This window comes from Acanthopagrus latus, chromosome 12 (genome assembly GCF_904848185.1).
Source record: "Acanthopagrus latus isolate v.2019 chromosome 12, fAcaLat1.1, whole genome shotgun sequence".
Lineage (NCBI taxonomy): Eukaryota > Metazoa > Chordata > Actinopteri > Spariformes > Sparidae > Acanthopagrus > Acanthopagrus latus.
In genome coordinates this window covers 24,256,950-24,284,853 of record NC_051050.1, presented here as the reverse complement: position 1 = coordinate 24,284,853, position 27,904 = coordinate 24,256,950, and the positions used below count along the sequence as shown (strand labels likewise).

Sequence of the window (27,904 nt, the reverse complement as noted above, 5' to 3'; positions counted from 1 at the left end):
TATTAAATATACAATAAATATGTGTATTAACTTTAAACTTCAGCAGTGATGAACGTTAACTCATGTTGTATCATTTGTCTCAGTTTATAAAAAAGTTGTGTAATTATAAAAGTTGTGTCAGGAAGCAGGTTGTAGCTCCGAACCACAAATAAAAGCAGCCGGAGGTAGAAGTATACCAAGCTTTATTGAGCATTGCACTCATCCATGTACAGGTCATGTTGAATATTTGTACAACTCTGTCAGTAGTGCAACTCGTGCAACGACAAAAGAAAAAAAAAAGAAAACAAAAGAAAACAAAAAAACAAGTCCTTCAAGTGTTATTCGACTTCAGAGGAGACGATCTGCTGTGGCATTCAAAAAGTTACCAAGTCTGCAGCCCGGCGACACGACAGACGAAATGAAAAGCGAGCCGTGTGTTTTATACAACGCTCGACATTCAAGTTCAGAGATGTGGCGTCCGATCAGAGAGCTGCTCCGTCCGACGGTTTGAGATGTGCTGCAGGGAGAATCTCAGTTTTTGATCCTTTTACAAAGTGTACAAAATGCACATCGGCATGATACAAAGACTTCTTCCCATTTCTTTTTTTTTTTTTTTTCCCTCCCTTTACTTGTTTCTGAATGCATCAATCAAGAGCAGAAGAGAATACACAGCTAATAACAAGAACTAATCCACAGGTCGACTTTATAATCATCAGCTCAGGTGTGCAGACTCTGGCCTGAACCTTCCAGTGCAGATCTAGTACGATGCAGTTAGAGGACCGAGGAGGAGGCTGGAGGAGGTAACAACTACTCGACAGAAGCGATCGTCAATTTTAAAAATTACAACTCGGCCGGAGAAAGCGGAGGAATCGGGGAGACACGTGCTGTGAGGACTGTAAACACAGCGAACCACAGAGCCACACAGCGACATCACCGAGCAGAGGTATAGAAGGAGCATTCGAGTTTATGGTCATGCATCTCAGATACTTTGTTTTTCCAGAGAGGGTCTTTTGTATGAGTTTAACCCCTGAGCAGAAGTCCATTTAAAAATGCCACAAAATAAAAAAAAAAAGAAAACATCTGAGCAGAGCACAGCGCTGCAGAAACCGGCTCTGAAACCTGTTTTAAAAAAAAAAAAACAAGAAGTGATGGTCTTTAATACGGACATGCAGGTCACAGTTCTCACACTTCCTCGTCTGCTTGGCTGTAAAATATCTGTTTCCTCTCGTTTGGATGACGGTTAGTGTCGCAGACGTCACACCTGACATCGAGGTAGAGACCAAAGGTGGGTTTTTAAATGACAAACATTCTCAGGAGCAGCTGAAGATGCCTTTCAGGGGGGACTAAACATGTAACAAATTGTTTGTTTCTCACTATATCAGTAGTTTTAAAAAGGAACTGTTCACCCCAACATGTAAATCCAGTCATCACTTCCCTCCTGATGATACAAAGTCAGGATAAGTGTCGTCGTCCACAAAACATTTCTGGAGCTTCACAGTAAAACAGAGTTGCAGCTTTCTGCTAAACACCTGAAGTAGCTGGGGACTCGTCAGGTGTGATCTCCAGAGAGCCCCGAGATTAGAAAATACTTTACTTACAACCTTTTTAAAAAGCTGAAGTCCTCAGTGTTGCTGTTAAGTGTTTGGGTGCGCGAGCTCGACCGTGGATTGTTTTTGTTTAAAGAAAAAGGGTCAAGAGGAAACAAACCAACAAACAAAATGGCTGCACATCTCCTCCAGAAGCCCACAGATCCCAAACTCACTTGAAAGACGTTATTTACAGCGTTGATATGCAGTCGAGGTGAAGTTTTACAATTAAAAAATGGGTGCAAGTAATGGATTTTAAAATCATTTTGGGATCTCGGAGTTTCAAGACAGTTGGATTACGCCAAACGAGCTACTTCAGATGTTTAGCAGAACGCTCCATCTCTGTTTTGGTGTGAAATGTTTTGAGGATGATGAAACTTCACCTGACTTTATATCATCAGGAGGGAGGAGAGGAGGACTGGATATTCAGTTTAGGCTCAGCTGTTCCTTTACATTTGTGTTTGCTGGATGCTCCTAAGGAATGACAAAGAAAAACAGTTGTAATAATACAAAACAAGTCTTCATGTGAGAAGCTGTAACTGTTGATGCATCAAATCATTTATCATAAAAAAGGAAACTTAAAGTTGAAGTGTGACCACAGCGTCGTCTGTGATGAAACGTCTGAAGAGAAAACGCCTGGTTACACAATCTTACCGGTTCAATATTTATCTTTTGGGAAACATTTTTCTTTAAATAGAAACCAGCAGAGAGCGGACGCTAAAATAACCAAATCTTTTCCATCAGTGCTTTTGTTTAAGGCGCCTGACTGCAGCAGCTGTTTGTACTGATACTGAGGCAAATGTGACAAAACTCCCCTGCTGTTAAACGATCCGTTCAGTCGGTCTTAAAAACACTGAAATCGTCTAGAATTCCTGTCGTTCCTCCTGTTCAAAACAGCCCTTTAGAGATGCCTTGTGTTCACTGTGTCGCTGTCCTCATTCTGTGTAAAAATGTAGTTAATCACGAGTCAATACGAGGCCTCAGCAGTCTGAGACGAATCATGTCGGGTTTTTCTTTTACTACTTAACTTCATCTCAGATTGCTGGAGCGTCACAGTGAGTCCAGATTAAACTTTTAAATACGTTTTAAAATAAATACGACAGTGGATTTTGTCTTCCATCTCTTCAGGGTCAGTATGAACCAGAGGAATTATAACAGAAGGAAAATGAGGGTTGGACCTTTAATTCCTCAAAAAGCTACATTATTCCGATAACTATTAACAAAACAGTATCATACTGAAGTTCTGTAGCGCTGAAGAGACGCCCTGGCCAAATACTTTTCACCAGATCTAAGAGGACATTTTTGTTTGGCAAAAATGATCATATTTCGATCGTAGTTTTCTTTTTACCACGTCATGCAGCCCAACAAGACAATAGAAAAACTGTGAATCTGTCCTTTAATGTTATGTTACTCAAATAAAAAGAAAGTTAGATTAATTTGAGAGCCATGTGCAAAAAAAAAAAAGAAGGAAATAGAATAACTCATCTGATTACGATGTTTGTGGATTCTCACAGCGAAGAATTTTTTGGGCTTTGTCGTCGCCATGAGCGATTAAAGGAAACCAGAACTGATCAGGAACTAAAGTTCTGCATCACTACTTCTACTTCAGAGAAGTGATTCTTTCTCTACATTAGTGCTGAATCATGTCAGAGGATCAACCAACTGACAGTTTTCATCATATATTAATATCAGATTGTATTTAAGCATTAAATGTCCTCTGATTAAAGGGGAAATCCAACAAATTTCCACATTCGTGTGAGTTCACATGTGAGAAGAGTCGTATGAAGCCTGCTGTGGCTCCAGAGGAGGCTGCCATGAGTTCCTCCAGTGATGTCACTCAGTTGCTATGATGCATCGTGGGTAATGTAGGCACTGGGTTTTCACTGTAGGCTGCTTCCTTTGTAGCCACAAAAGACTGACCTGTAAACACACTGTAATGTGTCAAACTGGTGGATTTACCCTTTAATGAATCAAGGTAGTTCTCAAGATGTTTTTCTTTTCCCCAATTTTTATTATTTATATCTCAGACTTTCAGAGACATGCCGGTCTCTGTCCCCTCCACCTTTGATCTGAACCAAGAGAAAGTCTTTGCTTCACACTAGGTAGTCCGGACTAAACATCTGAACGTGGGTGAGGAGTGGAGAACTCGACAGCCACAGGCCAACACGCCCTTAAAAAGGTCTCGACTCCATCAATATATCAACAAATCTTTTCACTCTGAATGTCAGAGGACAAAACGTCACCCGTCAAATCTCTCTAGGTGAGAACAAGAGTCTCTGGAGATTTTTAAAAAAAAGAAAAAAAAAAAGGGAAACCCTGAAATCTTTTCTCTGTACAACCACGGCTTTACATCTGAGGATCTTCACAGCTCGGTGTGACACCTCCGACCCTCAGAGACATTAGGGGGGCGTGAGGGTGCAGAACAAGGGGGACAGCGGTCCTGGAGCCTGCAGTGCAGAGAGAGACTTATGAGTCAGATCCCTTCAGACCGGGATGTGAACTCGAGGGGGTGGAGATGGGATCGACGCCCATGAAGCCGAGCGGTCCACCTCACTATGTGTTGGGTGCGTGACTGAAACTCTGAGGGTGGAGCTGCTGCCGTTTCTGCTGCTCCTGCACGGCGAGCTGCTGGCTCTGGTCCGATGTTGACAGCTTGTTAATTAATGCAGACACACAGTTCGCTGGAATGATCAGTCCTGTGGATGAAAGAGACGAGCCTGTGAGACCGAGGATGTTGACATTTACAGCACAAAGTAAAAAGGAAAGGGTTTGATATTTTGGGAAATGGTTGATTGACTTTGTGGTGAGCCAGAGAGGAGACGATCAATCTCTCGGTCACGTCTGTCCGGATAAATATGAAACTCTGACCATTCAATTTTGTTCAATGAATTCAAAAGTAAGTAATTTTTCAATGTGCGGTTGTTTTAAGCTTACGATGAAAAAAGTCTTGCTGTTTTTCCATCACATCTGCCGACCTGACTCTACTCGGATTGACACGTCACAGCAGGGATTTGCATTTCCACCACAAGTGAGCTACCTGCTTGAAGGTGTGTCTTAAACTAATAAAGCGGCCGTGATTCAGTGATTCAGTTCCAAACTACAGAAGTACTGAGAGGTGAACACACGGACTTTTAAAAACCTCCTTCTCTCAGGTTTCCTGCGCAGACACGAGTTGAGTATTGATCTGTAACACACACACTTGTTTGAGGAGGAGACGGTTGTTACGGGTTGGCCGCAGTCTGTTTAGCGGCTTGGCTTTACTCTGTAACAGGTCCATCGCGGATGCAGCTCAGCTCAATCTGACTCTGGAAAACCAAATAATCGCTGCTCAGAGCGTCAATATTTGATGAGCTGGGAATGAGTCTCTAAAAGGATATTTTGTGAGCAACGTTGACTTTTAACTGCACAAAAAAATAATAATCTGGATCGCTTTAAGTTTATAGATGTATAACATCATCTGACAGCCCAGCAAATGAAAAACTTTTTAATGCCCTCTGAGGGCCTTTTTAGAGGGAAATCAATTAAATGCTTTTAAGTTTTGAAGACCTGCCGACATTCTGAACATGCTGCCTTGGACAGGGAATGATGAAGGGAGCTGAAAGTGGCATTACGTTCCAAAACAGGATCATGAGGATTTAGAGGCAAGATCGATCCAACTTTTGAGGAGAAATCACCTTGGCATATTTCCCAAAGTGTCAAACTATTTCTTTAGGAGTAGCCGTCTTTCAACTTACCGACTATCCTCTGTCCATCTTCTGTTCTGAGGCGGACGATCTGCACCTTCACGTTGGCTCCACTGACGGGAGTGAGCACCAGCTCCACCTCGTTCCACACGCTGAGCACCGAGCCACACAGAACGTAGTACGTCCTGCACCGAAGTCCGACTTCACACTGCAGACCCACAGACGCCTTCTTACAGTTCCCCCGCCTGTGGGCAGAACCACACACGAAAAGCACGACCGAATAAAACATATTCCAAGATGAGGGATTTATGACAGCTGTGAGGCTTAAAAAGGAGAAAGCTGCTGATATTCTGCATTTGTTAGTGTCAACAAACCCCAAAACCTTTCAGTAATTTCTGACTTCCCCTGAAGTAAATCTTTAAATACAGGTTTTAAAATCAAACAGAAGGAAAAAGTGCATTGGTTGGGGACTATTTTCAGCGGCGGATTGATCCACATTTGTTGCTCTAGTGATATTTGTGGCAGTAGGATGGCGTGTGTGGGATGAAGTCAAACTAAACTACATTGTGTGTGCTGACTGTATGAAAAGGAACTACAGTGTGACTCATTGATGAGTTTTTAATACAGTCATCGTTGGTGTTTTCCTGAGATCCGAAGTGAACGTACCAATATGCATGAGAGCAGATTTGTGCTGACGACTTGTACTGGTCAGTCCAGTGCTGCTTGGCGTCATCTGATAAGACCTAGCCGCAAGAAAAGTAAATAAAAGTCATGATTCACCATGTAAAATCATTAAACGTTCTTCTCATATCACGCTCAATAAAAGAAAGTTGTGAAACCTTTTTAAACTTCTTCTTGATGTCTGCGTACGTCTCCAGTTTCAGCTGCCGGCCCGTGTTCGGCCGATACACCAGGAACAGCCTCTTCTTGGCGTTCACCTCTTTGACCAGGATGGCCGTTTTCTTGTTGTTCCTCATCTGAAAATTAAATACATGTTGGACTTGAAGGGAACTCTACTGATGGTCAATACACAGATCTTATCACTTATCACAGACGGCGCTTCTAAATCTGAGAAACAGATGTATTATATGTCATCTGTGGCTCTCTATGAACAATGAGATTTATATCAAAAAGTTCTAACAGTTGCTTTCCTCCCCTCTGACAGCGAACTGAATATCTTTGTGTTGTGGACAAAACAAGACATCTGAGGACGACATATCAGGCTCCAGGAAACATGATCGACATTTTGCTGCATCACGATCCAAATCTGTCATCTGTATTTCTCTTACCTGTACATAGAAGCCGTCATCTGGTCCATTCTGTTCTGCCCAAGCATGCGTCGCCTCCTCCCAGGACATCCCTCTCTCCACACTCACCTGTGAAGAGAGAGAGACAGGTAAAATGTCAGGTAACGCTGCGGCGATGCCACCATATGTTATGAGAGAACAGGGAGGTCAGAACGGTGTTTAGATAGAAATGAACGTACGGTGAAGAGCTCCACGTGTCCAGATGTGGTGTAGCCCGGTGTGAGGAACTTCCTGCAGTCCACCTTCTTCACCTTCTCATCACCAGAGCCCAGATCTAACAAATGACATGAGACAAAGATCTTTACTAACAGTTGACAACTTTAAGATTAAACGAAAGGTCTTCCGTCCCACTTTGGCTTCTGTATTTGTGAATACTGAAGAAAAAAATAAAGACCGACTTACCAAGAATGCCCATGTCGTATCTGCCGTTCTTCTTGGCCTCCTGGATGACGGCTCCCAGCGTGTCAGCGAAGTACTGGAACAAGGCGTTCTGCTGGTGGACCTCCATACCCAAAATACGGTTCAGGAACTTCCCAATGTTGTTGTAGTCTGCAGCAGCAACAAAGAGCATGTATGAGATCCATGTGAACACACATTAGACAGCGAGCGAAACTGCAGTGTCACAACAATTCTAAAAAAAAAAAAAATCACCTTTGTCCAGTGAGAGCGCGCCAGATCTGTCCTCCACATTTATGAGCCCCACGCCTATCAATCCTTTCTGAATTTCTAGAGAAGAGATATACTTTCATCACTCGGAGGCAGAGATGACCATCGATAAATAACAACAACAAATACAGAGATCAATACAGTAATCTAACACAAGTCATACCTTTGAAGAAATCACCTTTAAAGTCAGAGGGCGGAGACACTAACGGGGAGTCGAGCTTTACGATGGACTTCATCACAATTTCCAGAGCGTTTCTGCCGTACTGTAGCAAAGATGAACATGAGTCAGTTACTGCAAATCAATAAAAAACTATCAGAACTTCTCAGACAAACGTTTGGTGCTCTTACTTTGTTGTCAAAATTAAACCTGCTCAGATCTCGAGTTTCTGTAGCTCTCCTGTCTCCGTGAGTGAGAGCTCCCTGTACAACAGAAACAGTGACAGTTAATTACCTTTCTACAAATCAAAAGAAAATCATGACTATACGTTCAGCTGGTTCTCACCAGGCTCTCGAGTCTTTTGGCTACAATGGAAGCAAATCTCTGCTCTCCTGCCAGCTCTGATATGAGGAAGACGTATTCTGGAGCTGTGACCTGGTTCGACCTGTGAGTTCTCCCTGAGACCAAACAAACAAATGCAGAAGGTTTGGTGTATTTTTTCACGTGCAACAGGAAGATCGATTTTAAAAGGGTTAAATATCTACTGACCGAACTGCTGTATCGCTCTGTCTGCGCTCCACGGCAGCTCCAGTGTCATGTGGACTCTCCGTCGCTGGTTCTTCACTCGACGATCGGCCTGCAGCGAGATACCTGAGCTGGCAGCTTCTGAGATGATGGCAATGTTCTGGATGAAAAGAAAAAGAAGGACGTTAAAGACATAAAATCCCAGAGCCCTGTCTGAAGGTTTTTGGATCAGCTAGAGGGAAATGAAATCACTGTTTGCTGAGCACATACTACGTCTCACTTTGAGGGAAAAAAATTGACCCTTTGACCCAAATCAACTAAACTTTGGGTGTGAAATGACAGACTACTGACTAATGATTCAAATTCCACGCTAACTTTTTCTTACCTTCTCTCCATCCATGAACCTCTGCTTCTCTGTGAGATTGAGGATTTCCACTGGGACGTCCAGCTCAGAGCGAGATTCATACGTGATGCTGCCATCGTCATTACTGACCACGCGACCTTTGCGGCCGGTCATCTGAAGCCCAGTTGAAGAAACAGAAGTGAGATACAAACAAAAAACACTGAGCCCGCTTTAAAAGAAACCCACTACAACAAAAAAACCATTAAAAAGCTAAACAAGAATACGTTTTCATTACCTCAGCTACATTTTCAGGTCCTCCCAGTTCATCGATGAGCTCGTCCAGCGTGTTGGGTGGCAGCTCCTCAGCGACCTCCTCGAGCTGATCCAGCAGTTCTCGCTTCATTTTCTGGGCATGCTCCACTGCGTCGTCTCCTGTTACGTAGCTATCCTGACTCTCTGCTTTGACTTTAGAACAAGTAAAGACACGACATTCATTAACTCTCAGGCGGTTCAATCAGAGTGTTGTAATACTGCTGTGCCGTGTGGCAACATGCTCACCTATCGCAGGTGTGCTGGGGGGGTTAACAGGGGCAGTGAAAGCAGGCCTGGTGGAGCCCAGCCCAGAGGCTAACAAGGCACTTTGAATGGAGTCTGGATCGATACTCCTCCTCCTCTTTTTTTTCTTCTTCTCTTTCCCTTTCTTTGGTTCTTTTCTGATGAGCCATGGATCTGATGCACATAAAGGTGTTGCTGTTAGCACTGAGGTGGATATAAAAAAACATCCGAATTTAACTTCCGACAACCTTTCTCAGAAGTCTCACCGTCTTCCTCGTCGTCATCAGAATCGTCTTTGAATGGGTTGAAATCGTCGTCTTCGTCTGCTGAGCTGACAGACTTGAAGCTGTCGTCGCTGTCTTTACCAGACTCTCGGTCGGACTCCTCTGATTGGCTCTCGTCGGAGCTGGTACCTGACAGGCCGCCGTGCTTGCGAGGCTTCTTCTTCTGCTGCTGCTTTTTGACCTCTGAGCCTGAAACATGATCAGGGAGTGAAGAATCATGAACTGAAAGGACAGACTGAGTTTAAATAAGCTCGCCATTATCTTAAAGGGTCTTATTACCTTTTCTTTTCTTTCCCTTCTGTTCTTGCTGTGCTGCCGTTTCACATGGAGAAGGCGTTTTCTTGGCTGAGAGGTCGATACCCAACAGGCTGTACAGCTTCTGTCTGTCAGGAGCTGGAAAGTGCTTCTCAATCAGGGACTGCAGCACACCCCTGCAACACAACACAATCTGTTACAGTGACACACAACTACAAACAGGATAACGTACGTGTGAGAGAAATCATCTGCAGCCTGTACGTACTTTGCAGTCGACACAAAGTCATTGAGCTCTCCTCCTCCTTCCTCCAGAGCCTCCAGTGTTCTTGCTTCTCCAGTGGACTGAAGACCGATCACCACACACTGCAGAGGAAACAGCTCGTCAGTGTTTTACACAACAAGGACACTGATGAACAATTTATAGTCTCGGGGGTTTTAAATGTTTTTATATCAAACTATCCCCAACACATAACAAACAGATCATAATCTCAATTCAGTTAAAATCTGCAGCCTTACATCTTGTCATATTTCAACATTAGTCCCACCTTTCCGTTCTGGACCTCCTCTCTGGCGAGCTGGACCACTCTGCGGACTTTGGAGGCGATGCAGAGGTATTTGAAGAACCTCTGGTGGGCCGACCAGAACTGGCCCCACATGGACTTCTTCATGCGCTGCTCTGCGTCCATCAGGTTCGCAGCCTGCTGGAACTTCTCACGTGCACTCACCCACTGGGAGAAGCAGGAGAACGTGATTAATTCATTTAACAGAACGTGTAAACTTCACATAAATGTCTATACACTTGTTTTTATGCGCTTACCATCCTCACTGATTTGTTGTACATTTGGACGTATTTCTGAGACAGGGGAACCTCCTCAATCTTGAAAGTTACACCGGTGAAACTCAGCTGCCTCGCGATGTACATCCCCCTCAGTTTCATGTCCATAGCGACTATCTCCATGGCGCCGACACCTCTGAAAGTTAGGGAGTAAAAGACAAACATTAGGACTTGTTCCACGCGCCACCCATCAAGCCTTCAGGCATTTATTCCCCTCTTGAGAAAATGTGTTTACCTGCGCTCAACAGCTTGGATAAAGTTGCCAAACTCTCTGAAGGGAGTTTTGGGGCCCCAGATGCCCAAACGATTCATATAGGCCATATTTCGCGGTTCAGAGGCACCTAACAGGGAAAAGGTTTTTTTTTTTTAGAATTTACAGTTTAGATTGACGATCCATTCAAAAGGAAGATCTCACATGATTCTGTCTACTGACCTGTAGCACTTGCATACACGACCCGAGCTTTGGGGAGTTTGTTCTGCAGTTCCAACACTGCAAGTCCAGTTTTTGTGGGTTTGGATGATCCGACCGGACACACATTTTTGGCTTTGTGACACTCGTCATATACAATCTAAAGACATCTGGTTGAGGAAAGTCGTCACACTTCTTAAAAAGCAGAAGGTCTACAAGGATCTTGTTCAAATAACTTCAATTCAACAGAACGCCCCAGGTCGATACATGTCTTCTCTGAGAAGAGTTGAAACAAAGTGTGAAAAATAAACATAATACACATTTGTAAATCATTGCATATGCGTCACCAACTAACCGTGAACCTCCCAGTTAAACTCCTGGGATTCTTAAAAAGAAATACACTGATGGCAGAGGCAGCCGTGCAAGTCACCAACTGCTCATCAGGAGGAATTTGGGGTTCAGCATCTTGGGAACTGATGATCCCTTGAAAGGATACGACCCCGTCAAAGTCCTCCCCGCACCAGTGGAGGAGCTGCTGAAACCTGGTCTTGTACTTCCCTCCTGATTGGCTCTCGCCTATCAACGAAGAGTAGGTGGCGAATATCACACCTTTCTTCACACTCCCATTGTGTTTTGAAGAGATTTTTCCATATTTGAACTGAAAAAATAAAATGGAATTGAGTCACACTCTGACATAATGAAGCCAGTAAACTCTTCTGACTGTTTGCATCCTCGTATTGTGAACATATCTTACCTTGTTCAGTGAGTGAACCTGAATGTTTTTGGCTCCGATATCTCTTAAATCCCTTTCAGCGTCGTACTTTAAGTCATTTGAGACACTGAACCTGAAAAAAAAGAGGAGAAGATATAAGTGATACCATCGAAGTATTCCTGTATGTTTACTTGGAGGGTAATACATTGTAATTCCTTGCGTTGAACACAACATTTAAAGGATTCTGTGTACGTACCAAAGCGATCTCTTCCTGCCCAACAGGTAATTCTCATAGATGACCCCAGCAATCGTCCGGCCTTTCCCCACACCAGCTCCATCGCCAATCAAATAGGCAGCTCGATCACCGCCAGGGAGGAATGTCTCATGTTGCTGCAGGAAACAAAAGACACAGTGTCAGCCTCACTCTGAAATGTATTTAAGTTCCAGTCATGTGATCAGATTTCGGGGGGGGGGGGGGGTTAATTTTCTCGAGTATGTCTAATTTCTGTCATATTTTATCATATTTTACTCTTACTCTACTCGTGAGAAAATAAACATGTTTACCTGAGCAGCGTATGTGATGGCTTCCAGCTGCAGAGCCGACAGGCAGCCACGATCGATGGTTTCTTCCGGGATGGACAATCTGTACCAAACATCTGGAGGATTGACACTGGACAGGGAACTGGTCTCCACCACAGGGTCGGGATGCCGCAGACCAACTTTTACTGCGGTGACAAAGTGACCGGTCAGTGGATCAGGAAATTAACACCAGCAGGCTGAGTTTGTTTGATTTGGGAGCCATCGATCAAGACTGATGCTGCACGACTGTTATCACTCAGTGCATTTTCATTAGGCCTCAGCACGGCTCTGCAATCGCTTTCACAGCAGTCGGTAAACAAATATATGTCTACACCTCCCTGCTACATATACTGCTAGTCCTCATGTGTTTTTAAAATTACTTTCCAGATCTCTGTTGTGGCTTTATGAGATTAGGAAACAAAGTATTATAGAACCAACATTGTTAGATAAAGCTGAAACATTCAATCAATAGTCAACTACATAGTTAATCAAGTTTGGTCAATGTGAGTATTTTCTGGTTTCTTTTCTCCTCTGTGACGATAAACTGAATATCTTTGGGCTGTGGATGAAACAAGACACCTGAGGACGTCGTCTAGGAAACACTGATCAACATTTTTCACTTTTCAGTAAAATCAAAACAACTAATCGATTAAGAGAATCCAAAGGTCATCAACAATGAAAATAACAGTTTGTAGCAGCAGTGGCACTTACATTTCATTGGCATGTACTCTGCGTACGTTTCTGCATGACCCAACTCATCTTCTTCTTCCTCCTCGGGCTCGTCTTCCTCCTTCATCCCTGGGAGTTTCTGTAGACGCATCAACATAATGTGATGCCACATTTTCCTAAACATCCGCTGAAACGATCTTTAACATACTGACATGTAACAGAATTGAGCATCTTTCCGTCACAATGATATAATAATTACCATCGGATGTGTGAAGTTGTGCATTTTAATGTTGTCATTAATCCAGATCCTGGCAGCATCTTTCCCCAAAACTTCTTTCTTGACTCCGTTGTTCATTTCACCTGAAACACCAAGAGAGACCAGAGACGTTACTGAAGCAGTTCAGGTTTCTCATTTAATTGTTCTGAGGCGACTGCTGAATCTCAGCTTGGTTATTTTACCAACTCATAATTTAGTAAATGACATTTTAGTGCCGCAGTTAAAGAAAACTAATCAGTTCCAATAATCTTTATGCACAAACGGCAAAAATTAACTTTCAAAGCTTCTGAAATGCGAGAATTATCGGACGAGTGATGCTTTTCTTCGTGTAATGTGATAATTACCTCAATATCTTTGGATTACGGACTGCTGATTTGACTTAACACAATTATTCTGTACATTTATTATCATTTTCATTCACATTGTGTGCCAGTGATAATAACCATCACGCTAATTGAGTAATAATATAATTGTCAGGTTGTGCATTTAAAAAAGCTGCAGATCAAAGAACAGTTTAGAAATTCTCATTAAGTTTTATGTTTCAGAGTAATAAAGAAAGTGGATCAGAGGGCTCTCAGCGTCATAAAATATTTAAAATTAGTCAAAGCTGTAACACACATTGTATTTTAATTCCAACACAGTAAGTCACTGTTTTCTCTTTGTTTTAAAGTAATATTTTCTTTTTATTCAGCCTCGTTTGAAGGATGACTTGCTTTGCTCTGACTAAGCATAAATGGAAAGTCATAAATGCTCTCTGCTCTGATTTGAACCAGAAATATTTATGATATCATCGACTAACTGAAAAACCTGAAAGACACATCTGGAACCAGAATTAACACCAAAGTCTTCAGTTTCAAGCTCATTATTTCGATTCTCCAGGTCGTACATGAAATCTACAGTTCCTAAAAGACCGTTAAATATCTTATAAGAGTCCCAAAATGGAAGAGAAAATTCATCACATTTGCTTGCTTAATATTAATCAGAAATAGAGGATATTAATAGTGCTCAGCCCTAATGAACAACACCTATCTGATTGCACATTCAAATTGAACCTAACAATATCAATAAATGACCTGTAGCTGTTGCCGTTGCCACTGGTGTCGTGATGTCAGGTGGAGGCTTCAGCTTCATGAGCTCCATCAGACTGTTGCCCTTTGGACCGGTGCTCTTCACATTGCTGGTCCGAAGGAGATCTTTCAACTGAACCTGCTAAAAAAGGAAAAATACAATGTATGATGAGCAAAAACCAGCATAAATACTTTTGTGCTGACCTCTCATTTCACGAGGACTCTGAGGATGGATGAGATGTTTTTTGATAAACGTACCTGATCTCTGTTTGAAGGCACTACTGTGGACACTGAAGGAGGAGTACTTGTGGAGGAGGGGGTCGAGGAACCACGCAGGGCTGAGTTAGCAACATGGACCACCTTGGTGACAGTTATGGTGTGTTTGATATTGTTCGCGGCTGATTGTTTGGTCACGACAGTTCCAAGTGACGGCAACTGATTCAGCTGATTTAAGACAAACGTGGTGGTTGATGGCTGAGGTTTGTGCTGTTGGAGACATTAGGCAGACAGAAACGTGGATTTTAATACCACAAGACAAAGCATTAGGAGTGTTATCACATTGTGTGTTTAATAATTAATTAACTTAATGCTCTGTAGTCTCACCCTGATAGTAACTATAGGGACTGGAGCTGCAGGCTCCGTTCGAGTAACGTCCACCGACTCTGTGCCCACGCCAGCATCCAGGGCACTGATGGAGATAGACTGGAAGAGGAACAGAAAACAGAACATTTACATATAGCTATGAAAATATCAATAAATCACTTCTAGAACCAGAACTGAATTCAATCTTACTTGTTGGGCTGTAGAGGGCTGTGCAACATCCTGAGCATCAACGTCAAACAGGCCAATATCATTGGGGCAAATGCCGCTCTCACTCAGAGCAGCGAGAAGTAAATCCTGTCCAGGATCCATCTGCAAGACAAACACACGAGTCCAACCGCTCACGTCAGTGCTGACAATATTTGTTCTTAAGTTAAAATGGTTGGAGATTAATCAATTAGTTGGGCAACATAAAATACATCAAACATATATACAGATAATTTGCAGTTTCCGGTCTATTGCACATGATATTAGATTAAAGCGCTCATAAATATCCACTGAGATTCAAGAACATCCATCTGGGTCAATAAAGTTCAATCTTACCTAACACTGACAACACGCTTCACTGTGGAGGTAAATATTGAATGCACATCCGGGATAAGGAAGTTTATCTGGCGACCCATTTCTACTATGAACTTAATGACTGAATAAAATATTTTGTTCTGTGTTGTTGTAATTTACGACTGTCAGGAAAACCAACACAATCTGATTGTCTTTGCAACAGCCGTGTCAACAATAATTACCACCAACAGCTGTCTGTTAGAACTTTAAATAAACTAGTGTGAAGACGTTTCATATAGCTTTGGGATAATGTAGCATTAAAACAAAAACAACTTTATACAGATATGACTCAACTGACATATCAAGAGAGAACTATGGAGTCATCTGCTATTTTCAATTTTCAAGGTTCCATCGCCTACTTATTCCAAATTAAGTTATTTCTTGTCCAGTGTGTCCAAAAAGACTCATCTCTGCTGACATCGCTAGCAAACAAGCATGTTGATAATCATAAGAAGTTTATAAAATCTGACACAGGAAGCGGCTTTTAGCATGTCAAAAAATGTGAGTTTTAAAAACAGCAAATCTGATCAGAACTATGAAATATTTAATCATCCATCTTTGCTCACTATAACTTGGTCTTATCTACAGCTGTGCATTAACTACAGGGTATGATCTTTTTAAAATCCCAAAATGTTAAATCAGTCATTAGAGGGAGATAATTATTAGTTATCCTTATCAGCTTTAAAAAAAAAAAAGAAAAGAAATCAATGTGCATCCCGTTAATCCTCCTATCAACGTCAACAGCAATGAATGAAAACATGCAATGATACATGTCTACAAAGTAAAACTAACACAATAATGTGGTCAGAACAAAATGCATGAACCAAAAATCACAATTACAACCCACATGCACAGCACATGTGTGGTATCAAAGAAGGAACGCCACTGAAAGCCAAAACCCAGCTTTCAGATGAAAATTAAGCCAGTGATACGTTTTCACATCTAATATAGAAATATCAAAACTTTTTAAAAAACACACACAGGTGAAGTTATTTCAATCTAATCCGAACTCAAATATTCAAAGTTCACCTCGCTGTATCTCCTGTTGCACCGCACGCCCGAAAAACGTGAACTAATCCAAAAAAACAAAAATGCAAGTTAACAGCGTGATAACTTCATTCAGTTGAAAATGATGCCAACGATAGAAGAATACAAGTTATCCATGTTTCAGCAGCAACGTCTCCACAGCCGCTCCGGTTCGAGACGGGCTCCAAAGTGACCCAAAACAAAACACGTGTTTGCTCCACTGTGGTGTTCAACTTCCTGCTCCCTCTGACTCAACGTAGCTTCCCCCCCTCCTCCATCCGCCCCTCGACTCCTCGTTAGCTCAGCTGGTTAATAATTATATTAAAAAACACAACAACGACGAATGTAGAATCGGAACAAACACGTCAATGGTGAATAAAGCTAACGTTAATTCGCGGCTGCTAACACTCGGCTGGACACTGTCGCACCGGAGAAACTGGCCTGGTTAGACCAGGGTGACACAGCTTAGCTCCCTGCTAGCTTGCTCACCCACTAACCCAAAGCTAACGCAGTGAACTCAAATACACTTTCACATTCATGTCAGTGACGCGACAGACAACGCTAAGCTACACATCTACGAACTAACAGAGGGACGCTAACATAGCTAACGGCAAACACTCAGCAGCTATAAGATTAGAGCTGTAAGATTAAGAGAGGAGTCTGTTAAATGTTAGTAACGGTAACCACGGAGACTTACTTGTTCTCACAAATGTCAGAAGCTTTGAACGTTATCCCCCCTTTTGTACCTCACTCACACACACGGACATGCATTCATTACCTGAAGGTTGCTTGTTTCTTTCCAACTTATTCTCCCATTGAGTTTAAGTGCATGTTTTGTTTGAAACGCAACGGGTTTTTTTTTTTCTAAGCTAGCTTGGTACGTTGCATCTGCCTGATCTTGATAACAAGTTCCTAATAAATGACGTTAGCACGCTGCACACAGCACTAACACCGAGTTTACAAAACACCGCCTTCACCTGGGTGTCACCGTGTGTCCTTCCCGACCTAATCCACAGCTGCTGGGCACGGCAGGTGTGTTAGCTAACTGCCCCTCGCATTGTTGTGATGTTGTTGACGGGGTTCTCGCGCACTGTGTCATTGCTGTCGCTAGCTAACGTTAGCAACGCGGAGCGAGCTAGTGTTTAACGGCTGCCCGAGCCTCAAATACTAAATAAACAATTTAACATTTCCGTAAAGTATCGGCGTAAGTTTGCGTCGTTAACGACAGAGGTGTCGGTGTTAAATCGGCTCCCACGCTGTAGTCAACTTACTTGACAGCTGAACGCGCGCTCCGGCTCGCAGTCAGCAGCGATCAGTAGTTGGGGTTTGTTGTCCTCTTCGCTCCGCCGCGCTCACGCCATCTTTTTATCAAATGCTCAGCCGCATGCTGGTCACGTGACGTGCAGGCCGACAGCGGGCGTTTTTGCCGTCAAACTCCTCGACGAGCCTCGATGAAAACGGGTCTGCGAGCAGCTGCGGGGCGTCCCTCCACCACGGTAAAGCCACACAAGCGAGAAATTTAGCATTTCTAAAAGGTTAGCACAAACGACAAACATAGCAGAGTCAGCGAGCTAATACAACATCACGTGACCCCGCGAAGTCTCGGCAGGAAGTGACGTCGAGACAAATTCTTCTTCGCTGTCCTCTTCCTTTTTTTTTTTTGCTTCTTCTTCTGCTTCTGCTTTTCATCCTTTGTCATTGGCAACTTATTTTACTCATCATTCTTATTTACACAACTGTTTATTTTTATTATTCAACAAGGCGAATATAAACTTATGAAACTTCATCATCTTTAAATAATTTGAGAACATAACTTTTTCCTGAAAAACATTCTAATAACCTTGGTGGTGCATTTACTGTCATGCAGATCAATTCCATCTAAGCAGAGCTGTCAAAGTCCAGGGGAGATATCTGAATATAAAATGTCTTCTGACACCATGATTACCATACTGTGTTTGTTTGATATGAAATGAATGAACATCAACATAACTTTGTCAGTTTACCTGATTACTTTTGTAAATATGACATTTCTGACGTTACATTTCTTCTCCAAAACTACACAGCGTCCCTTACGCAAAAAAGTTTTCTTTTAAATATATATAGTAGGACATACACTCAAATTTATGTGAAAATAAGGTTACATAGAGGTACAATAATAATTATATGATAATATAATAATTAGTATTACCTCATTAATAGTCTGAGTTTGAATTGATTCCTCAAAGATTAAAGATTTAAAGTGTTTATTGTCATATGCACAGTAAAGAAGTCAAATCTGAAGTAGATAGAGAGCAACAGGTACATTTGGTACAAATACAATAAAAAAAAAGATAAATACAAATAAAAAAATAAAATACATACAAATTAAATTAAATTTAAAAAATTTAAAAAAATTATAGCACATATAAAGGCAATAAGAAACCATAAAGTACTATATACAACATGCAACAAAAACAATTGAATAGAGCATTCCTAACAATAGAAATATATTGTATTATATGTAATATATTATAGAACATTATCATTTGCAGGTATTGTACCAGAGTATTTCTACACTGTAGTATTAGTACTTATACTGCAGTAAAGTGGGAAATACTTCCTCTGTGTACTAGACAGACAGGAGTTGCGTTAAGGCGCAGTACCGCCGTCGGCCTGCGGGGGGCGACATTTCCCCGCTTCGCTCTCCTTCTTCATTTACATGGAGAAAAATGGCGGACAGGAGCTGTGGAGGCTTCATCGGTTGAGCTGCTGGCAGTTTAAAAAAACAACAGAAGGGCACACAGTCGCCGTGGAAGGGGGCCAAGCGTGTAGCGAGGGCACTGCCGTACGAGCAGGGCGAGGTTAATCTCTGAACTGGCACCAAACGTCGTTTGTTTATTCCTCGAAACGAGAGGCTACAGCCGAGCGAGGAGCCACGAAAACAAGTCGGACATGAACGGGGTAAGTTTGCCTGTTGGGAGCACCAGAGAACACAGGCGAAGAATTGTGAATGAAAAGCGAGATGTAGTGGATTCATTCTGTATCTGAGAGTGAGTCTGAAGTATTCAGATTAAAGGTGTATTTTGTACTGTAGGTTTGTGTGGTAACAGCAGCTTTTTGTTGCTAACATTAGCTGCTTACATGTGGCTGCTAGCTGAGCTCTGAGCAGTGTTTATGTCACCAGGCGAGACAGAAACACACGTCGGTTTCTGCTGTTTCAGAGGGTTTTTATAGTTTGAAAGCAGCTGTTGAAGTGTGTTTTAGTTTTTAGCTGACTTGACTGGTAGATAGTGATGATCCCAGAGGCCTGACTGTGCCTGAAGTCTGGATTTAAAGGGACTGATGTGGGTGGGTGTGGAGCCAGCATGGTTCCCTCCTCTGGGCCCCACCCACACCACTGCTGGAGACTCACTCAGTACTTTTAATACAATCATAATAATTATATTACCTCTAAACTACTTCTACTTTACTAGAGTACATTTCTGCCAGGTAACAAAAAAAAAAAACACTTTTCCTCTACTTTTATTTGACAGCAAGATTTAGCATTGAGATAAAAGAAAAAACAGAATTATGAAATACTTTTTATTAAAGAGGCACTATGTGGTTTTTAAAGAAGAAAGAATTTAAATATTTACAGAATTAATGAGGTAAGAACATAAATTAAGATTTTTAAGTGAAAAAACGAGCCATTCTCAGAGGAAAATAAGGTCCCTGAACACTGTTTGAAGCTGGAAAAGGTGGCAGGGTCCGCCACATGTAAACAAAGTAAAACAGTAAAAACTGTGTTGTCCTTTTGATTAAGAAATGTGTCCTGACCATCCAAGACACCCTAAGGAAACTTTACAACGTGTATTAATTTAAATCGTTGTTGCTGAATGTTTACAGGAATCAAATTAACAACAGGAAGTCTTTTTTTTTTCTCCCAAACATTTCATATCTCCACTAATTTCTGGGTTATTTCATCCTGAAGGAAAAGTTCAGTGCCACAGAGATTGTTAGCTCCTGAATTGAAAATCTGATTAACTGATTAAAAGGTCAAGAGACAAATTAAGCAGGCGAACATTTTGATTTGGTTAATTATTACAATTTCAATGTCATATTTCAAGCAAAACCAGAAGATAAACCCTAATTTCACCTTCTCATATGTGACTATTTGCTGCTTTTCTGTGTCATGTGTGATAGTTAAGTGAATATCATCAGATTAAAGTTTGGTTTATGTTTTTTTCAAGCATCTTAATTAATTACTTTTAGTTTCTGTATGTCTCCTGAATATTTGTTTTGTGTGTACATCATCTTCTTGTACTTGATTAATTGTATGTAAAACTAACAGAACGTGGACTTCATACATTTCTCTCTGCATTCACAGGAGATTGTATGCAATAGTCATTCAGTCACTCTCTTAAGCTGCACCAAATCGCCAGTTCACGATGAGAATACGATCAAGCTGACGCAGGAGGGACGGTGCTCTCCGATATGCTGCCAGCAGAATGAAGCTCAGAGGCAGGGAGAGGGTGAGTGTCCGGCTGCAGCTCTGCAGCTTCATCTCCAGCTGGGGAGGAAAGTGGTTTCACTGTGTGTGTGAACAGACTGATATTTATTTTTATTTGTCAGTAGATTATGTAATGAAATGGCAGCGAAGGATCCCCAGAATATCATATTGTTGTTTTTTTTCCTCTCAGGCAGGAGAACAAACACCATCAGCGCCACACCAAAAGACTCGACGACTGACTTCCCAGAGATGGAGAGCAGCTACAGCCAGTGTTCACCCTGCTGGTCAGATGAACAGCCGTCGCCTCCGCAGCTCTTCTGCCGTCGCTCCTCCGCCGACCTCCCCCTGCCCCGCGGCAACAGCTTATCTCACGCTCCCCTCCACGCCAGCAACAACAGCGCTCTGCACGGCCACCAGAGGAGGGCGGTCCGCCGCAAGGTCAAAGGAAAGAAGTCCACGCTAAGAATGTACGTCAGGATCACAGACGACAACGTGACGGTGTGACTGTTGTTCATCAACTGTAATAATAATAATAATAATAATAATGATAATTATGGTTGTCTTTATCTGCCACAGTGCCGGAGGGAAAAACTCTCAAAACCGGAAAGTTACAGATTACTATCCAATAAGACGAAGCTCGAGAAAAAGTAAAACAGAGCTCAAGGTGAGATGAAACATTCATATCAGTATTATCAGATATTATTACGGGTTTTATCTTTAATATATGACCATTATAACCTTTCTATTCAGTCTGGCTTTACGTAGTGTTTTATAATTCTAGCTGCATGTGATGTCGCTCAGTGGTTGAGTTGCATTGTGGGTATTGTAGGCACCAGGTTTTGAAAAGTAAGAAGGTTTCAGTGAGTACTAAAGACGATCTCTCTGGTTCTGGTTCTCGAGTGAAACGTTAGACTGCTTCTCAAAACCTGGAGGGGGGAGAGAAATCCAATCTGCTCTGTTTCTGTAACTCCATCTCACGTTTCCCTTTTTCTGTTACCAGTGTGAAGAAAAGAAGCACATAGATGAGCTCATCACAAAGGGAATAGAAGAAGGAATGGAGGTGCGTTCAGTTTTTTTTTCTCTAATATTCAAACAGCAGCGCCACACTCAGACTCAGCGCCTGCTGTGTGAGCCGGCACACTGGTGACGCCTCGAGGACACGTCAGGATAAACTGTTATCCGTCTTCACAGTGTTTGAGACACATCGACTCTGCAGAAATCAGCCATGTTATCTCATTAAGTCTCCGGATTTATTCAGGAAAGCAGGTTTCAGTGGGTTTGACTTCAGCTGCCATTAAAGAAGAAAGTTTTCGGTCAACATATGCGCTTATAAACCCACGATGTTTGGGTGAAATCATTAATATCTGCAGTAACATTTAGACTTGTGCAAGTATCAGTAATCCATTGTATTTATTATGTGTAATAGAAACTGATATATAGAGATTTAATTGACAGAAATGGAGATGAAAGAATTCCAACGTGAAGCAGAAAAATATCTGCAACATCAGAGCAAATCTGACGAGGAAGAGAGAAATTTATTCTTGTTGCTGTATCCTACAAAAAAAAGTTTTTAATATCTCATCAAATGTGTGAAATAAAACCGCCCTTCCCCAACTATACATATTTTGTATATGTGTATATGTATTTGCAGGTGCAACATATAGAAGGAAAGGGGCGAGCAGTGTTTGCCACTCGGTGTTTCCAGAAAGGCGAGTACGTGGTTGAGTACCACGGAGATCTGCTGCAGATCACCGACGCCAAGAAGAGGGAGGCTGAATACGCTCTGAACCCCGCCACCGGCTGCTACATGTACTACTTCCAGTACCTCTGCAAAACCTACTGGTAGGATCAAACTTCTTACTACATTTAAACGTTCATGGATGACGTTCTGTAGCCAACTAGTTGTGCTTTGAATGTGGACAGTTTATATCTGCCAAAGCAAATGTGAAGGCGAACGCTTTCAATCTCACGCTACAGTTTGTCCTTCCCATTCTGGTTGGAATATCACTGTAGCTTGATGTTGTACATCAGCTGCTCCTCCACGTCTTCAGTCCATGCAGCCGTCGCTTCCAGAAATATGTAGAAATATCGATGCAATGACGAAGTGTAGTTTGTAACTCTGCACCATCTCTGTTTAAGTGGTTTGTTTACCACCAGCCCCCCCACACACTGCAACAGTACAACAGTAATGTGGCAGCAGGTCGTGTCTTCAGCATCTTGTATGAAGAACAAACTGATGAATATATAAGTTTATTATAAGTGTCTGTCATCCTGTCAGTCCATCTGACTCTTCATCACACTTCTGCCCCAAAAAACAGCGTCTGTTGAGCAGCTCCCGCTGATGATCTTATTTCCTCAGCTAGTCGTTCAGGTGCATTAACATTTTCCAAGACAGAAATCTGACGTGAACATTTTGTCTTTTTTTTTTTGCTCCAACAGTGTGGACGCCACAAAAGAGACCGGCCGCCTGGGTAGGTTGATTAATCACAGTAAAAACGGAAACTGCCAAACCAAACTCCACGACATCAACGGCGTCCCTCACCTCATCCTCGTCGCCTCCCGAGACATCGACGAGGGTGAGGAGCTGCTCTACGACTACGGAGACCGCAGTAAAGCCTCCATCGCGGCTCACCCGTGGCTCAAATATTGATCGGGGGGGTCCACGACAAAAAGAAAAAAAAAGGGAAACGTACAGTAACACTTGTGTTTCTCATTAGCTAGTGTACAAAATGCCTTAGAAACAGAATGTGTACCCTTTTTGTTGTAGGCGGGGGGGGGGGGTTGTGTTGGGGAGGTGATCACATTGAGGTCCGTCTGCCTTGTCAGATGACATCTGTACTTTTTATTTATGTGTATATGAAACATTCTGGTTGTTTTGCAGCACATTTATTTTGTACATTTTGTATTTCCTATAGACCAATGCTTCTACAGCATGCAGGTGGTAGTTAATGCTCTGCATTTTTATACTGCTTTTTCTTAATTAGTAGTTAGCAATACTTATATTTATGGCCCCAGAGCCCTTTTTTTGGATCAGCAAGAACTATGAGATGCAAAATAATTACAAACCCTTTTTTAAAGAGAAGAAAAAAGAAACTGTTCAAGTTTGATTTCAGACCATCAAAACTCTCAATCTACCGTTCGTTGTTTAGTGGAAGTGTGAAAGTTTACCAAACTCACGGTTCAGTCGGCGTCTTTGGCTCCTGATTCTAAAAACTGTGACACTGAATCAAAGTATTAAACTTTTTTTGAAGTGTAAAATAAAATAGTGTTTCGCATACCGACGCAAACGATCCCACAAACTGATCAAATCAATATCTATTTCTCAGTGTTCATGCTTTTTTTTTCTTTTTTAGAAGTTTTTTTGCCTTTATTGTATTTTTTTAATATTTAAGATGCACAATACTTTTTATTTATTGTGTAATTAATGTTCAGAAGCAACAACAAACAGAACGTTCTGTTATGTCAGTTTAAATACAAGGAAGATATACGAGGAATATAAACTTGATCTCAGTTCTCAGCTGTCAAACTTCTCTTTTAACTCACTTTAATCTGGATTCTTTCACTCACAGCGCTGTCTGATATTTCTGCACTATGTAAATATATTTATTGGCTTTCTGTTGCAAATCAAAGGGTGTTTTACAGGAATAGTTTAACGTTTGGGAAATAATTTTTTTGCACCTTTTCACATCGAGTTAGAGGAGAAGTTTCATTCACTCTCATGTCTCTAATGAAGCTGATCAGAGTGTCGAACCTGCGAAAGCTTCATGAAATATCTTAATTTTTAACTTGCAGTTATACTTTCAGAAGAAAAAAAAACAGCACTGCTGAAAAAATCGTTTCTCGTTTGATTTTTTCCATTCTTTCGTCTCTTCTCGTACGTACCTGTTGATCTACAGACGTGCACCAGGTTTTTCTCTGTGAATCAATCAACACTTAATCTTGAGTTCCGAAAAAGACTCATTATTCACAGACATCATTGTGTTTGTTTATTCCGTCTGTCATGTTCTGTGGCTGAATTACTTCCCGTCATGTCCGCCTCGCTCGTTGGATGTTTTGGTTGTAGCTTAACTTTTCATCAGAAGTCCAAAGTATTGTGACCTGACGAAGCCAGAACAATCACGAGCACCAAAGAAGTACTGACTGATGCTGTTAACGTTAGCCAGGCTAGCTGCTTCCCCCTGTTTTACAGTCTTAATGCTAGGCTAAGCTAATAGCATGCTGGCTGTAGTTTCATAACTAACACAGACATGAGAGGAGTTGAAGTTCTCATCTAACTCCCAGTAAAGATTCATCGATCTCTACCTGCCCACGTGTCCTTCAACTAACCCAAAAAAGGGTCATTACGTCACTGAATCTCTCTCTGGTTGCAGACTGTGGTGTCGGCTGTATTGAAGTCTATGAGAGACGCATGGAGAAACACTGAAACCCAACATTTCTACGTCGTTTGACTGCTGATGAAGAAATGAGAGAACAACAGCACAGAGAAGTTTAACACCTGATTTTGTTTTTCAAAAAAAAAAAAAAACATGATGACGTTGTGACCAAACGGAGCCTGTTCGACCAAATATCGCTGAAGAAAAACCAAAAAATCAAAAATCCAGGGAAGAACAACACGTCGATAAAAGAAATCAGGTGTTGATCTTCTCTCTGCAGCGTGTTCTGTCATGTCTTCATCAGATATGTTGGGTTATAACACAGTCTGGCAAGAATTAAGAGATATAATGACCCTTCCACCTGTCCAGGTGACAGCAGAGTCGATGAGTTTCTGATAATATAAATAATCAAAAACAGACAAAATCTGAAGCAGCGTTTTACACACGGCGGTCTGTGAGGCTCCACTGTTGTTTAGTCGTCTCACTTGTACTGTTAGCTTCACCATCCACCATTTTAAAGTCTTTTACAATGTTAGCTTATTAGAAAAGAGTCTTTTTAGGTCGCAGTGCGTCACATGATGGTTTCGCCGCTACAGAGGTTTGCTTCACAGCCTGGCGCTCGTCCCGGGGCCTTGATTTCTGTCGGTGCTTCTCAGTTTCATCCGCAAAAGCTCAGAAAAGTTGCACGAAAACGGACAAAAAGAAATGCAGATATTGAGCATAAATGAGCTTTCAGGAAGCGAAGAGGTGCGTTTCCCAAATCTCAGACTCGTTCCTGACAGGTTGAACGCGGCGGTCCTGTTCCAGCCTCTCCGACTCGCCCGGTGCCGACTGTGTTTGGTGAACTCTTACACTCCTGCGTTAAACTATCTGCAGGTTTTCTACACATCTGTTCTTCCCGCTCACAACCAGATGTTCCATGTGAAAGTGTTTAACAGCTGAACCGCCAACAGGTCATTTTTTTTAACTTTATATTTTAGCAGCTTTTTCAAAACGTGTTGTTTTTTTTCTCATGAATTGTAGCCAGAAGGTCAAATTTACCTCAAAGGGTTTCGGCTCCAATCAGACATTTCTCTCTCTCTCTCTCTCTCGCTCTCTTTAAACGTATTTATCTTGATTTATCTTCACTTAGAAAATCTCTGAGAGACAAATTGATATTTTTCCTTTAGCTAATTCCTAAAATATATATGAATAAGTATATATATATATATATATATATATATACAATATTTTAAAAACTCATTTCTAATTCTGTGCTTTTGTTTTTCTTCATAGAAACAACATTTCAACAAAGTATTTACTATTTTAGCTTGAAAAATCAGATTACTTTTGTCAAATTACCCCCCAAAAAATATTCACATGCAGTGCTGCAGTTGTGATTCTGATGGATCTGAATCCTGCTCCTCTAATTTGTTATCTGGAAGTGTTTAAATCAGAATAATAAATGTCTCAAATCCCAGAAAAACACCAAAATCAACAACGTGTTCGTCTGTTTCTCAGTATTTCCCGACTTCCTGTCTGTGACTCGCACCTCCAAACCAATCAGTCAATCAATCAGTTCCTAAGACGGCTGCTCACAGAGGAGGAAATGGTGTATTTATTGGTTCTATTTCCACATTTGTTGCTGTAGTGAGTGTTTGTGGCAGCAGGACGGTGTTTGTGTTCACTGATGTGTCTTTAAAAGGAAGAAGACACATCAGATAAACACAACACTTGTTGGTTTTGGTTCTTTTTTCACGGGATTTAGTGAAAGTTTAAACACACTTTAAAAGTTAAACACAGTGACGGGACGAGCTTCAGGACAATTATAATGATATAAATGAATTTATTCCGTATTTGAATTTAGTTGTTCAGCACAAACACGATGAGATCAAATGTATTTGTGCTGACACTCTTATTTTATTTGGCTCTCGATGACGTAGCACCTTAAAACCGACATCCTGCCAGTGAACACGACGCAGAATAACACGTTATTATATCCTGTTGTACAGCACGTCCTCTTCTTAAAGCTGCTGTCGGTGTTATTTCTAATATCTCAATCATAACAGATTTATGAGTTTGGTGCGATTTATTGAGGTGAAATTTTTGGGCTCCGTCTTAAAGAAATAGTTTTGATGTTTTGGGAAATGTTTGTTTTCTTGCCGAGCGTGATATTTACACCTCCTGTTGAATATGAAGCTACGACGACAGGATGCTTAGCTTAGCTTAGCATAAATACTGGAAACAAATGGAAACAGCTAGCCAAGGCTTTGCACAAAAGGGTGACAAACATTTCCTTTACTTGACTTGTTAAATCTCATGTTGGTAGGCTAGCAGTTTCCCCTTATTTCCAGTCTTTGTGCTAAGCTAAGCTAATCACCTCCCGACTGTGGCGTCAAATCCAAGCGACAGATGTGAGAGTGACATCGATCTTCTCGTCTAACGCTGGGCGAGAAAGTGAATTAGGGCATCGTCCCCAAACTGTCAAACTCTTCCCTCAGGCCCCCTGAAATCCAATTTTACTGATTCATAGGATGTTTTGTTTCTAAACTCTGCTAAAATACGGAGAGCTGGCCGTCGTACCAGATGTTCTCCATCCTCTCTGTGGCCGTCGATGCTGTGCAGGACATTTTACAGAAAAGTGTTGAAAATCATGAAAGGACTGAAGTCAGTGTTACTACAGAGAGTTTCAGACTCCTCCACAGTAGCATCGTGTCACATCGCGTGTTAAATGTTTTTCCTTTGAACCTTTTTCTGAAACAAACACGTCACATTTTGGATTTTTTTTTTTCCCATCACATAGAACTAATGCAATAATACCTGAGGGGCAAAACTGACCTGTTGGCCATTCTAGGACATAATAATAGATCTTTGCTGTTGTAGCGTTGAATAAATCTTAATGCTGGGGTTTAGGCATCGATGAATAAAGATGTAATATGCAAATAACACCTGTGTGAATCTGATTTTTTTCTTATATTAGAAGAAATTATTATTTATTAGTACAGAACA

The 27,904-nt window shown here is 41.6% G+C and overlaps 2 protein-coding genes across 5 annotated transcripts; one reads left to right on the top strand and one right to left on the bottom strand.

Annotated features, from left to right (window-relative positions):
- Positions 1-165: 165 nt before the first annotated feature.
- On the bottom strand, positions 166-17,485 carry sbno1 (strawberry notch homolog 1 (Drosophila)). Of its 4 annotated transcripts, XM_037116914.1 has the most exons (34): positions 16,203-16,291; positions 16,079-16,121; positions 14,681-14,800; positions 14,492-14,590; positions 14,147-14,374; positions 13,895-14,030; positions 12,804-12,904; positions 12,587-12,683; positions 11,861-12,021; positions 11,553-11,686; positions 11,339-11,429; positions 11,081-11,242; positions 10,609-10,744; positions 10,411-10,516; positions 10,158-10,311; positions 9,886-10,068; positions 9,606-9,703; positions 9,365-9,516; positions 9,068-9,274; positions 8,805-8,975; positions 8,542-8,711; positions 8,289-8,420; positions 7,928-8,063; positions 7,724-7,836; positions 7,570-7,641; positions 7,385-7,484; positions 7,207-7,281; positions 6,958-7,104; positions 6,735-6,829; positions 6,538-6,624; positions 6,088-6,225; positions 5,915-5,991; positions 5,300-5,493; positions 166-4,261 (listed from the first exon to the last, which is right to left on the bottom strand). In XM_037116914.1, exons 1-34 carry the CDS (start codon positions 16,211-16,213, stop codon positions 4,119-4,121), a joined length of 4,269 nt encoding a protein of 1,422 aa, XP_036972809.1. In that variant the 5' UTR covers positions 16,214-16,291; the 3' UTR covers positions 166-4,118. The 4 variants fall into 4 exon arrangements, with proteins under 4 accessions (XP_036972809.1, XP_036972810.1, XP_036972811.1 ...); XM_037116915.1 differs by lacking the exons at positions 16,079-16,121; positions 16,203-16,291 and adding an exon at positions 17,347-17,485; XM_037116916.1 differs by lacking the exons at positions 16,079-16,121; positions 16,203-16,291 and adding an exon at positions 17,053-17,259.
- kmt5aa (lysine methyltransferase 5Aa) lies at positions 17,434-27,841 on the top strand. Its single transcript, XM_037116945.1, has 8 exons — positions 17,434-17,571; positions 18,692-19,015; positions 20,421-20,565; positions 20,734-21,010; positions 21,120-21,207; positions 21,544-21,603; positions 22,195-22,385; positions 22,983-27,841. The coding sequence occupies exons 2-8, from the start codon at positions 19,007-19,009 to the stop codon at positions 23,191-23,193; spliced, it is 981 nt and encodes a 326-aa protein (XP_036972840.1). The 5' UTR covers positions 17,434-17,571; positions 18,692-19,006; the 3' UTR covers positions 23,194-27,841.
- Positions 27,842-27,904: the final 63 nt, after the last annotated feature.

Bases quoted from the DNA above. Each gene is read 5' to 3' on its own strand.
- sbno1 (XM_037116914.1), bottom strand. The intron at 11,687-11,860 runs GTAAACATGTTT...TGTTTCCTGCAG, and splicing joins CCATCACATACGCTGCTCAG to CAACATGAGACATTCCTCCC. The intron at 11,430-11,552 runs GTACGTACACAG...CTTTTTTTTCAG, and splicing joins GGCAGGAAGAGATCGCTTTG to GTTCAGTGTCTCAAATGACT.
- kmt5aa (XM_037116945.1), top strand. The intron at 21,011-21,119 runs GTACGTCAGGAT...TATCTGCCACAG, and splicing joins AAGAAGTCCACGCTAAGAAT to TGCCGGAGGGAAAAACTCTC. The intron at 21,604-22,194 runs GTGCGTTCAGTT...ATGTATTTGCAG, and splicing joins GAATAGAAGAAGGAATGGAG to GTGCAACATATAGAAGGAAA.